General features: G+C 37.3%; 1 protein-coding gene across 7 annotated transcripts in view; it reads right to left on the bottom strand.

The window, feature by feature from the left end:
* Robo2 (roundabout guidance receptor 2) overlaps positions 1–12,444 on the bottom strand; it is a 115,440-nt gene that overhangs the window by 24,455 nt on the left and 78,541 nt on the right. For 6 of the 7 annotated variants that reach the window (XM_032899168.1, XM_032899163.1, XM_032899164.1 and 3 more), the window contains 2 exons: positions 11,498–11,651; positions 2,884–3,144 (listed from right to left, as the gene is read on the bottom strand). In XM_032899168.1, the coding sequence (XP_032755059.1) occupies positions 2,884–3,144; positions 11,498–11,651 (415 nt within the window). Of the gene's footprint in view, positions 1–2,555; positions 3,145–11,497; positions 11,652–12,444 lie in introns of those variants that run through there. The other variant, XM_032899169.1, reaches the window with a different exon arrangement.

The following is a 12,444-nucleotide window of genomic DNA, read 5'->3' as shown; positions in this document are numbered from 1 at the left end:
AAAAAATGCAGGGCTATTTCAGTTCTGATCTATAATCTTTCAGGGAAATGTCCCATTTTTTAAAAAATTACATAAGACTCATCTGTGAATTGCATTTGTGAATTTATAGACAACTCTAAAATTAACAGGATTCTAGATTTCTTAGGGATGAACTCCCAAGAATTGGACACTCCTTCAATGGGAGCAGAGCTAATCTCTGTGGTTACACAGCAGGTATTTGAGGAAACTCCTCGGCATCCATCACAACCCATTCATTTGTAGTGAGAAAGGCAAAGGAAGTGGTGGTGAATTCTCTCGGACTGAATACTGAGCACTGCCAAGCTCACTTTGGTGTCCATGTGGAATCACATCTACTTCGTAAGTTGGAGAGAGAGGGAGCCTATGATGAAGAGGGTATCAAGCAATATTACATATGTGGTTCATTTCACTTTGATGCTCTAGATTTGGTAATAGGATGGGAATATTACAGATGAATACTGTAATTCTACATAACTTACAGTATGTCAATATGGGAAAAAATTACACAGGGATGAAAAATGTACTCCTTAATTTAAGCAGTATTAGAAATTATAATGAAATATGAGGTGAAGGTATGCAGGGTTTACAATTATCTTCTAGTAAATAAAGAGTGCTTCGTACATTTTATCTGTTAGTATGAATAGCAACTCTGAATGTGAAACTGGAGCCTTTTATCGTTAGAGTTCTGGGAATGTGATGTGTACCCTACAGCAAGGGACACTTCCAAACCACAAGAGCAAGCAAGGTAGTTTTTAGGTAATGGATGAATTGCTACTCTTACATGCAAAGCCAGTTCTGGCATTCAGAATACAGCTAGAAGAAATAGAAACATACTCAGAGCCCACTCAACCATTCAGGAGGTATCTATGAGGGAAGTAATACATGTGAGATTTTAAATGTGAAAAAGACATCAGTGCTCAACTTAAGTGAAAAATCTAACCCCTTCTAAACATTAGAGATGAGAATTAGACAGGCAGTTTCCCAAGAAAAAGATCTCAAAAGAATATGTAACAAAGCATGTCGCTTCCACTCAACTAAAGGAACATAAAGGTAGATATTTTCCTCTGAAACCTGGGGGTAGTGTGTTTTTTCTGGCAGTGTCTGCAGAATTCGAAGCCCTGGTCTACACAATTTTTAACAGGACAAACCATGAAAGGGCTTTGAGTCACAAAGTCATAGCTTTGTCTCTCATGGGCTGACTATCGAGGTTAGTCATGAGGGCATTCAACCTTAATAGTCCTAAGGGAATGTCTCTAGCTCTGTCTCCATGTAAAACAAGGGTTGGCTATCATTCCTCCATCTTGCTAATGCAGGTAAACCTTACTCCAATGGGAGAAAATGGGGAGATCTCTGCTTTTGAAATTCTTCAGAAGTTTGTTCCACATCTCTTTCCCTAGCTTATTTTAATCTATAGTGTTTTGTGAGAATAATCTGTAGCTTTGCATGTAGATAATCCAGTGTATTCTTTAAATTCTTTCAGTGTGTTCTAAAACTGCAGTGTGATTTTGGGGGCTCCTTGATCATATACCTAATCATATTTTACCTAATCATAATTTAAGGTGTTGTTGGGTGGGTTCCTTTTAAATTTGTATAGAAGCCAATTGTTAGACTCACTATTATGTTCCACATGGCAGACCTAAATGTATAACGGACAAATTTCTGCAGGTCAGTCATCTGGAGAGACACATCCATTTTCGCGAAATTTCTACTGGAATTCCAGACTAAGGACTCAGAATCTATAGAAGGCAGGATCTAGGTTTCCTACCTAGGTGTACGTTAAATTTGCTCAGGTGAGTCTAATATGAATCAGTGTATGTGCGTTTAAAGTATAAGAGACAAGAGTGCATGACTTCAAGTCTTTACACAGTTGTTTCAAACTTGGTGACATTTTGTACAGATTTATGTAAAACAACAATATTGTTTAATAGTAGGCATGTATGACCATTGAGAATATATCTGTTGACTGTGAAAACTAATAAAGGTCTTATGTTCCTCAACCAAGAACATGTTTATGCCACTGGGGTGCTGTTCCTAATCTGGGTATCTTCTTAACTATATGATTTGGTGGATTTAAAAGGAAGTAGCTTGCAAACAGTGAAGATGAAGGCTGTTTCACTATGAATATATTTCAGTCAGAAAAAAGATGCAAAGTCTTTCATCTGACTTCAGGTATGATGTAAATCCGTGCAAGATACTTTTTTTAGTAGGTCATATAAACTGAAATATAAATCAGTATTTCAGAATAACCGAATTCTTTAAGAAAATGTGAGGCTTGGTCCTATTTCTATTCCTGCCACATTTTTGCAGAACATCTGACAGACTTCCATGTGTGATTTATGAATTTGCACTTTTATTATACAAAAGATCTTTATGTGTCCATGGATTTCTGTTGAAGCATTTTTCTCTTTATTATTATTTTCTAATCCACTTAATTCTGCCCAAACAAAGTCTTTTAATAACTGACACTGACCATAATGGTTCTCAGAAGCATGCATTTACATATTTACAACCACATACAGAATTAATGACAGGCACTTTGAAGACTTTAAAAGGAGTGCTTTATTGCAGAATTAAAAATGAGTTCAAGTATAAACTAATTGAAGCTGGTCTGCGAATGAGAAAAGATTCTGGGTGCCACCAAAATACTCAGCCTGAGTCCCTGCTCCATGCACTTCTTTAGCCAGTTGTGTGATATTTGTCGGTTAAGTTTCTGTCACCAGTTTCTTAATATAGATGGTTAACACATATTCAAAATCATTTTTCATCCCACCCACGTAGCTTTACGAGCATCTCTACTTAATAAACACACAGGAGCATCTCCATAGGTAGGTAGTACAGGGCCTTTGGTTTACTGAGGATATTTACCATGTTTGCTTTGCTATATCAAACTGATAGGCCCTGGTTAACTCATCCAAGTGAGCTTGCAGCATGGGTTGCATCTCCTCCCGTGGGGATGGTGTAAGAGTGGCAGTGGACTGCTGTCCAAAGGAGATCGCGGGTGAGGAGGCCACACCGCGGACCGGAGGTGTTGGGACGCGATCTTCATCCTCTTCCAGCTCATCTTCCATTCCCTGATGCAAATAGGTTTGCACTGGTAATGGTGGGCACCAGCTATCACTGTCATAGCTGAAATTAAACAAGAAAAAAGTGTTCAGTGACATACACACATAAGTGCACCCTCGTACTAGCAAATGAAAAGCAAACAAGGGTTCTTAAAAGGTTCCTCAGTTTATGTCTTCCTTATCACATTATCGATGCTGTCATAGTAAGTCACCTGACCGTTATCTTTGTTCTGATTCCTAACTATATACTAGCATCTCAAAATATCTCAGCTTATTTTTAAATAACTTTATTAGCTAATCATTGCTACACAGCTACAAAGGCAAGAATTTCCCACCAAACTTACTCATGTAGAAACACAAAATTGCTGTTAAAGACAACTAAGGAAGTTAACACTTGGAGATTTATCCATTCCCATATCTTGGGCATCTGTGTGCCCAAACAGAATATGCCAATAATACTGATTGATCACCTCACACTTCCTAGACCTCTGTCAATCTATTATTCCATACAATAAACCTGTTATCAATGTGTGGTCATAAAACCATCAACAAACTTTTAATTTCTTTAAGTTTGTCAGCAGAAACACGCACCATGCTTATTTCAGCACATAAACAGAAGTTCCAAATTCTCTTGTGAAAGAAGAGTAATTATGAATTTTAGTAAAATAAATTTGGCCCAAAGCCCAACATTTTATATCCTCCTTTTCAGTTTATGACATCTTCTTTGAAAATTTAGATGACATGTCAAACCCTTTTCCTAAGGGAATGTGGATCAAGCATGTAGAATCCCGAAGCAGTAAATTCTAAATCAATAGTGGCTTTATTTACACTGTTTCCAGCAAAGAATAAATCTGAAGACACTTGAAAAAAAATGGAGAGTCTTTTCAAAAGTCGTGGTTCCCAAAAGGCTAACTCAATAGTAATCATTTAAATGGGAGATGCTAATGGTGCCGTGCTAGGCACAGCCGAGCTCTGACTTCTGGAGGGCAGGAAGCTATTGTCTTCAGTGACTTCAGCCACTGTGGAGTTATTTGTGTACTGGTGTACGGAGTCACCCATGCTTACATGGACAACTCTGGTTAAACCCTATGGGTCCCAAAGCAAAAACCAAACAGAAAGATTTGTGAGTGAGTACAAATGGTCCCATAGACTCATAGATTTGAATGTTTGGTTACCAGGGAATGGTGTGACTGGTGTGACCCTTTAGGAGGTGTGGCCTTGTTGGACAAAGTATGTCCCTGGAGGTGGGCTTTGGGGTTCCAAATAAAACTCAAGCCAGGTCCATTGTCTTGTCTCTTCCCACTGCCTGTTGATCTGGGTGGAGAACTCTCAGTACCATGTCTGCCTGTGGGTCATTATGTTTCCGGCCATGCTGCCAATGCACTAAATCTCTGAACTGTAAGCTAAGCCTCAATTAAATGTGTTCTTTCATAGGAGCTGCTGGGGTCATAGTGTCTCTTCTCAGCGATAGAACATCTACTGAAACAACATAGAAGAGGGGAGGAGACTTGGTAAGAGGAAGGGAGCAAGTTGGAAGGGGTATGAGGAAAACAAGAGTAGATGTAGAAGGATGACTCTGCATAGCAGAATCAGATGATGCAACGAACCAGCGACAGAGACTATTTTGGCAATGGATACCCAGAGATCTCAAACAGTTTGTGGACTTTCAATGCTCTGTTGGCTAGGAGCAATGGGAATACATTAAATTACGTATGGGCAAGCCCAGGGTTAGATACTAAAGAACTCAGTTTCCAAAAGAGAAAAAGAGAAAAATAGTGGCCTTAAGCAAGGAGAGAAAGCATCAGTTACACAGGAGCTCATTAATCCCAGGGAGCTCGGAGTAAGGTTCTCTCTACCTGGTCAGTCTTGCTGGATCTCTAAAATCATGTATTCCCAAGCCAAATGTTCTCCACACAGTTAGTGTCACCTTTCGATCCTTTGTTTTTTGTACTCACTTGTTTTGCCTTGCTGAGGCTACTTGAATGTCCTTCTGTTTCAATTAGCTTACAGCTGAAAGCCTTGCTTCAGAAGCCATGGACCGTTTGGAAGGATGACTGTCTCTAAATATCTTATACACTATTGCGAACAGCAGGCACATTTCAGTGTGTTTCAAATAACAAATTATCTCTATAAGAAAACTTCATAGTCTAAATCGGTATTTCTATTTATTAACTGTATAATGTGTGCCAATCTGTATGGAAGAAACCTTTTTCTAACACATTGTCATTTTAATTGGGTTTATTGAGGTCCTAGCTTTCATTTGAAGGAAGAGTTCTATGGCTCTAAAGCCTGTAAGCGGTTCCTTTCGTTGCAGTTAATGCTTAGGTTTTCTCATCCAATCAGTCCTGCAGACTGTTTACAAATGTACCTATGAAGACATCAGAACAATGGAAGAGAGCCATTTACTTCTCTTCATTCTATTATGTTCATTTAACAGAGCTAAGCTTCGACTTATTTTCCAGATAGCGGACATAGTTTGTCAGCAAGACTCTCACATGAAAGCAAATGGCTCTGTTTCCCTTTTCCTTTGCACTTTTGCACCCTGTTCCACTTGGTCATAGAAACAGACTTATTTCAAGTAAGCTTCTTCCTTCTGGGTTCTTCATTTTAATCTTACAATTCTGTACACTAAATTAGTTCTGAATCATGTGTCTTTTACAAAACTTACTGACAAAGCTAACCAGTGTAGGGATACTATGTTCCAGCACTGGTACTGGCAATCTCATTGAAAATTCATTTGAAAATCAATCTTAGATTTCCGCCATTAAATATTTTACGCCTTCAGTTTAATATTGAGCTTTTTATATGCTAGAGTGTCTTTTCCTCAGCAGATTTACCTCCCTTATTGCTGGCCTGAAACACACTTATTGAATGAGAAGAGCTTTGTTAAAAAGAAAGCTTTGGCTTCTTTGCATGGTTTATTTATTTGAGTTTGAGTGCTGCATTATTACAGTAAAAAAATGTTTAGAACATACTAATGACTTAATTTCGGTATGCAATGGATTTACTGTTGGCATTTACCAATAGCTAAAGTCAGCTTTACTCTTAAAAGTCTGCCAAAAATAACATATTTTTGTAACAGAAATTAAGAGTTATATTTTCAGTATTTACATTGTATTATTGCTAAAGCTATTGTAGTTTTACATGTAGGAATATGTGTGCATATGTAAAACTTAAAATAGTAATAAGCCATTAGTACCAAAAGTATTCCTACCTGATGAATAATAAACAATTTCGTTGCTATGTAAATCTAGAATAAAACGTGAGCATCAGAGCAAAAGAAGCTTGTGTTATATACATTCTTTGCAATGATAAAGTGAAAATCATTCAAGTAAATTATGTTTGATTCATTTTCTATTATTCAAGTAATACTGGGCAAAAGACAGACCGCTTAAAATGTTTGGTATTCTGAAAATGGTATTACTAGTTAAATAAATTGCATCGTATGCTAACTTGCTAAAACAAACTTCATTAGCTTCTCATTAGAGTAGGGTGGATGCTGTTATCAACAGAGCCCTAATATTTTGGCAAAGATAATTTCAAACACAATCAATAAACTTTATAGCCCTCTAGAACATGGAAGGCTGAAAAGGGGTCATGAATTCAATATGCTTTGTATGAATAGAAAGAAAGAACGAGGATAGAAAATCTGAAAGACCTGGAGAATAACAAGAATAAAGCAAGCCAGGTCAGGATGAAGTTTACATCACGTGACACAGAACACTGATTGTCACCTCCCTGGTGCTCATGTCTGAATTCACTCCAGAGTGATAGAAAGGTTTATTGAAGTTACTGTAGAAAAAGGAGAGAGTAGCAGTTAACTGTACATTTTATATATACAGCTCCGTTTAATGGTTTTCCTCACATTTTAGAGATGTACATCTTAAAAAAAAAAGAGTTATTAAAAAAATTTAGGGGTTGGGGATTTAGCTCAGTGGTAGAGCGCTTGCCTAGGAAGTGCAAGGCCCTGGGTTCGGTCCCCAGCTCAAAAAAAAAAAGAGTTATTAGAGATGTACATCTTATTTGAGCAATATAATTTTGATGGGTTTTCTAGTAACATACAAAGTCTATAAAAAATACTCCCTATGAAAAAAAAATTCAAAGCTGTTCTGTTCAAAGTTCCCAGATGTTCTGTAAGCTAAGTACAAGGCATCCTATTATCTGTCTTTCCTGAGGAGTAATGATCAAGATGACAGCCAATCAATGTTGCATGCGAACGAATATATCAAAGGCCAGACACAAATACCAAATTACTAATAAAAATACAATAAAGTTCAACTTGAGCAAAAGCTCGCCAATCTCTAATGGCAAAAACAAAGCTAAGCAACCTATTTAATTACTATTGAATTCTTCCACGCAGCCTATGACTAACATAAATGTATTATAGTCACGGCTAGGCTCCAATACATTTAACACATTGCCTTTTTCAAGCTGAAGAAGCATATTAAGAAGGAGAAACATTGGCACCATGGCTATATGATCGAATTAACATTCAAATATAATTTCACTGAACAATGATGGAATAACTTTTGGTATTTTAGACTGTGAAAAGAGAAACCGGCTCATGGACGGATTTGAAAGAAAAGCCCAGTCTATACTCTTAAGAAGCAAATACTGAAAACCGTAATTAGAAACTTGAAACAACCTCAGGGCATAGGAAGTTGGAGGACCCTCTAGAATGTAGCAGAGACCTGGGAGGTGAGAGACTCTCAGAACTCAAAGGGAAGGACTTTAGATGAAATGCCCTACAGTAGGGAGAGAGAACTTGTAGAGCCCACTTCCAGCAGAAAGACATGGCATCAAATGAGGGATGGGGTTGTCGTCCTACAGTCAAAAACTCTGAGTGATAATTGTTCCTGTATGAAAGAACTGCAGGGACAAAAATGGAGAAGAGACTGAGGAAACGGAGGTCCAGCAACAGGCCCAGAATGGGACCCAGCTCAAGGGGAGACTCCAAGGCCTGATACTATTACTGAGGCTCTGGAACACTCACAACAAGGGACCTATCAAGGAGCTGGTCAGACGCAGATATTTACACTCAACCAATGAACAGAAGCTGCTGACCACTGTGGTTGAATTAGGGAAAAGCTGGAAGAAACTGAGGAGGAGGATGACCCTGTAGAAGGACCAACAGTTTCAGTGAACCTGGACATCTGACATTTCTCAATCACTGGACCACCAACCAAGCATCATACACCAGCTGAGATGAGGCCCCCCCAACAGAAATACAGCAGGGGACTGTTGGGTCTGGGTTCAGTAAGAGAAATTGTACCTAACCCTCAAGAGACTGGAGGCCCCAGGAAGTGGGGAGGTCTGTTGGGATCAGGGATAGGGGGTGGGGACATCTTTGTGGAGACAGGGGGTGGGAAGGATGTGGAATAGTCAGAGGATGGACCAGGAGGGGGATGAAATCTGGAGTGTAAAAAGAAAAGATTAAAAAAAACCCTTGAAACAATATATTCTTATTATTCCCAGCTAGTACTCTGCCCGACTATATCCTTCCCCGTCGTGTCCATCTCATTACCCTGCTTTCAGCCTTTTTCATTTCATAACAGCCATTTTCCTGCAACATTTGACACGTTATCCACCTGAATGGAGGATTGAGTCTAGACTATCGTCAATAGTAAAAGAACTGATTCTGTCTCTGGCATACAAGGATTCACAATAAACCTCAAGGCTCCTTCGTAGTTGCTCTACCTTAGTGGGGGCTTAAAATAGATTCTGATGGTCAATCAATTTTGGGTAGAATCCTTTATGAGTAAATGAATCAAGATTCACCTGCTACAAGTCTTTTCCTGTTTACTGACCTATTATTATTTTATATACATGGACTTGTTATGCAAGGTAATAATGTTTTTCATCTCTTTCTCTTGAGATAGGTAGGTAAATTGATGATCAAGCATATGAAAGAAATGGGAAGGGAAAGAGAAAGGGAGAGGAAGAAAGAAGAGCATGCTCACGTGCACTTGGAGGTAGGAAATGTCTTAGGACCATAAGTGTATTCTTTGTATTAATGTATCAGATTATTCCTATAAATACAAGTTTTTCTGTTTGCTAGTTCTTATTGATTCTATTCCTACAACTGGGCCAAGGCATTTACGATGCATTTTTTGAAAATTGTTGACAAACTTCTTTATTATGGTCTGTTTCAAATGACAATGCAAAATTAAGAAAAAGCAACAAATGAAAAACAAAAACGAAACCAGGGCTCTTACATATTCCAGGCCAGCATCAGACCATGTAAAGAGTTATGGAGCTGAGAATGACCCTTGAATTCTGTTCTTATTGCCTTGAGTTCCTGAATGCTGCGGTCAAAAATACTTCTTTCCCCCAACATCAAATTCTCAGCACTTAAGGCCAATAAAAACTCTGAAGTAAGTACAAACTAAAACACATAGCGTAATCTTTCTAAATGCATTTGCATGTTTGTAGCTAGAATAATCTTTAGCTATTTGTAACAGTAAATGAATATTTCAGAAATGAAAAATAATACCATGCATTTTGAGTATAAATAATATAACCACTATCACTATTTACATTATATAACGTACAAATCAGTAGTCTAAAAGTAGTTTGGGTTAAAACATAAAACTAAATCAACATAGTCTCATCAGACTATGAATTATTTCCAATTTTTCCACTATTTAACAAGGTCAAATGTTAAGTTTTGCATTCATTTAGATTAAATTAATTTTATTTAAATGTGTAATCGTTACATCTATATTTTAAGGAGATTTGTTGGATGAAACAAATCTAAATAATCTTTCATATTATGACTTCTAGATGTTATTTTTACAAAGTGGTAACACTCCCTTCTTCCCTTTTAAGTTTCAAATTCCATTTCCCTGGTTTTATAGCTAGCTACAATCTTAAAATGCAAACTGAAGTAATAATCTTGTAGTATCCCTTTGGATGAACTATGTAACTCTTGTTTTTCATGAGACATTGACATATCTATATCACTAATGTGAATTAATATTATATTCACAATTTAAAATTTAAATCAGGAGAATAAAGAGTGGGCTCTTAGTTGCTAATTTCAAATAAGAACATTTTCCTTTTTTTTTTTTTTTTTTTTTCGGAGCTGGGGACTGAACCCAGGGCCTTGCGCTTGCTAGGCAAGCGCCCTACCACTGAACCCAATCCCCAACCCCCAAATGAGAAAATTTTGATAAGTTATATAGTCATCTTTTTACATATATATGATGATTATTTCCCAGGGAATCAAATAAAGTCTACTGGAAAGATAGAGGAAAGATATGTATGTACTGGTATCTTAATAGGCTACATATGTAGTCTACACATGGACATATATACACATGTTAAATATATATAATATATTAAAATATATCTATTGTACATATTTATAGCCTACATGTTAAGATATATGCCCATGCATAGAAGAAAAGGTAGATGAAAGAAGAAAATTTTACAAAATCGAAAGTTAGAGTTAGAAAAGACATTGTGAAGTGCTCAAAGATAGCATTTATAAACTATGAAAAAATGTGAAAATTTCATGAGAAAATAAATATTATATAATTTGAACCAATATAAACCATAATGACAGCGTATAATTAAGTTATGCTTAATAGGTAAATAATTCTATGCAAAACAATATTTGTGAAGAGAAAAATCTCAATATATTCTGTATTCTTGGAGTGTGTAAAGTTCTAATGCAAATGGAAAGCAAAACACAGCCTTTAGAAATATTAATTTAGGTAAAATGTTTTATTTGATTTTTTTTTTTTTGGCAATAAAAAACCATTATCCGTGTCTTTGTGTTTCAAATCAATCACCACTCAAGCTGACAGGAAGCTAACTCTTGTGAGGTATTTGGTAAAGAATAGAGAAACATCCCATTTAAGGGCCATCAAAAGAAATTGTCTAACTTAAAATGGTTTTGTTACCGAGTGTGCATTGGCTTGAATCTCTTATTGTTCCTGTCCCTAAATTCCCATCAGAACTGATGATTAAAGTTCTACCCACTGGTCAGGTCCCCACAATTATCCCATTGTGGTGATGCTCTACCGGTGGAGCCCTGTTATGGCCAGACATCAAGTCATTAGGAAGCTGCAAGGGATGATGAAGGGGGTTATTTTAATTCCCTTTCAGCCCTTCTCAGGAGTGCCTCTTTAGTTCACAGAGCTGTGGGGACTTGCTTTCAAACTAACAAGCAACGTTATAAATGGAGGCTGATTATCATGATTGCAGACAATCTAAAGCACTTGAGGACCAAGGATTCACACTCCTCACTATGGGCTGTTTTATATTTACCACCTAGAAAGAGAGAGAGAGTGCAAACAGTAGACGATGCAGTGAACATGGAGGGAGGGGAGCCAGTTCAAGGATAACTCCATGCAGGGAAAGAATGAACAGAAACGGAAGTGCCATGTTGTCAGGGTACACCATATTCCTACCCATTTTCCTGTTCCGCAGGATAGTGCCCGAGCTCTGTACCCGGAAGGGGCTGGACAGGAGGAGGAGGTAGAGGGACATTAGCCCAAGTGGATCCGTTGTTTTTTTGCGCCTTTGAAGAATTTTTAGTTTTCTTCTTTTTTCCACCTTTCCCACCTAAAAACAACCAACACGTGTGTTCAGAGAGGCTGCCTATCCGAAGAAATAGAGTATATAAAATGTCAGGAAGTACTAACGTTTTCAAAACACCAGGATCAGTATATTAGATATGATAAGAAGCTATAAACAAGGAAATGATATGCTCTGAAAAATAAAACATTTTTTTTTAACGAATTCCACCAGTGGCCTTGTGTCTCTCCAAATGCATTCTCTGCAGATCTGAGTAAATCAAAAACATGGCTGCTGAATCAAAAGCACATTTATTGATTTATTCACGTCTGCTGCTTCCTTGTTTCCATTGTTAGAGAAAATAATGGACCACAGCAAATTCTTTTAAATGTCAGATTTTACTGCATCTATAATGCTCTTTTACATAATCTGTCTCAGTGGAGAACACAGTGTCTAAGGATATAGGCTAAACTTTTCCATTAGAATTTATTCAATTTAATTAATCCAGAGGAGTAACATTCTTCTCTCCAAAGTCATGGGTAAAAAAAAAAAAAAAGAAAACAATCGATCATCTGTAGGCTGGAGAGTATCTGTGCATGCCTCACCAGGATACATGTTATAGACTTTTTGTCTAATAAGTAGCACCAGTAACTGTATATATCATGTTAGTGGTTCTCAACCATTTTAATATTAGCATTTCACAAAACTCCAAAACGAAGGGAATTTCTTGGAATTAGAGTCATTAGGTTTGGTACTATGTATGATAGCAATGCGTTCATGCATAGAGGGAAGCAGAAAATAAGCGGGCAGTGTATGAATCACATCTGAGGTTACATGGAAC

Source organism: Rattus rattus, chromosome 4 (genome assembly GCF_011064425.1).
Source record: "Rattus rattus isolate New Zealand chromosome 4, Rrattus_CSIRO_v1, whole genome shotgun sequence".
Classification (NCBI taxonomy): domain Eukaryota; kingdom Metazoa; phylum Chordata; class Mammalia; order Rodentia; family Muridae; genus Rattus; species Rattus rattus.
This window is presented reverse-complemented; position numbering and strand designations above follow the sequence as displayed.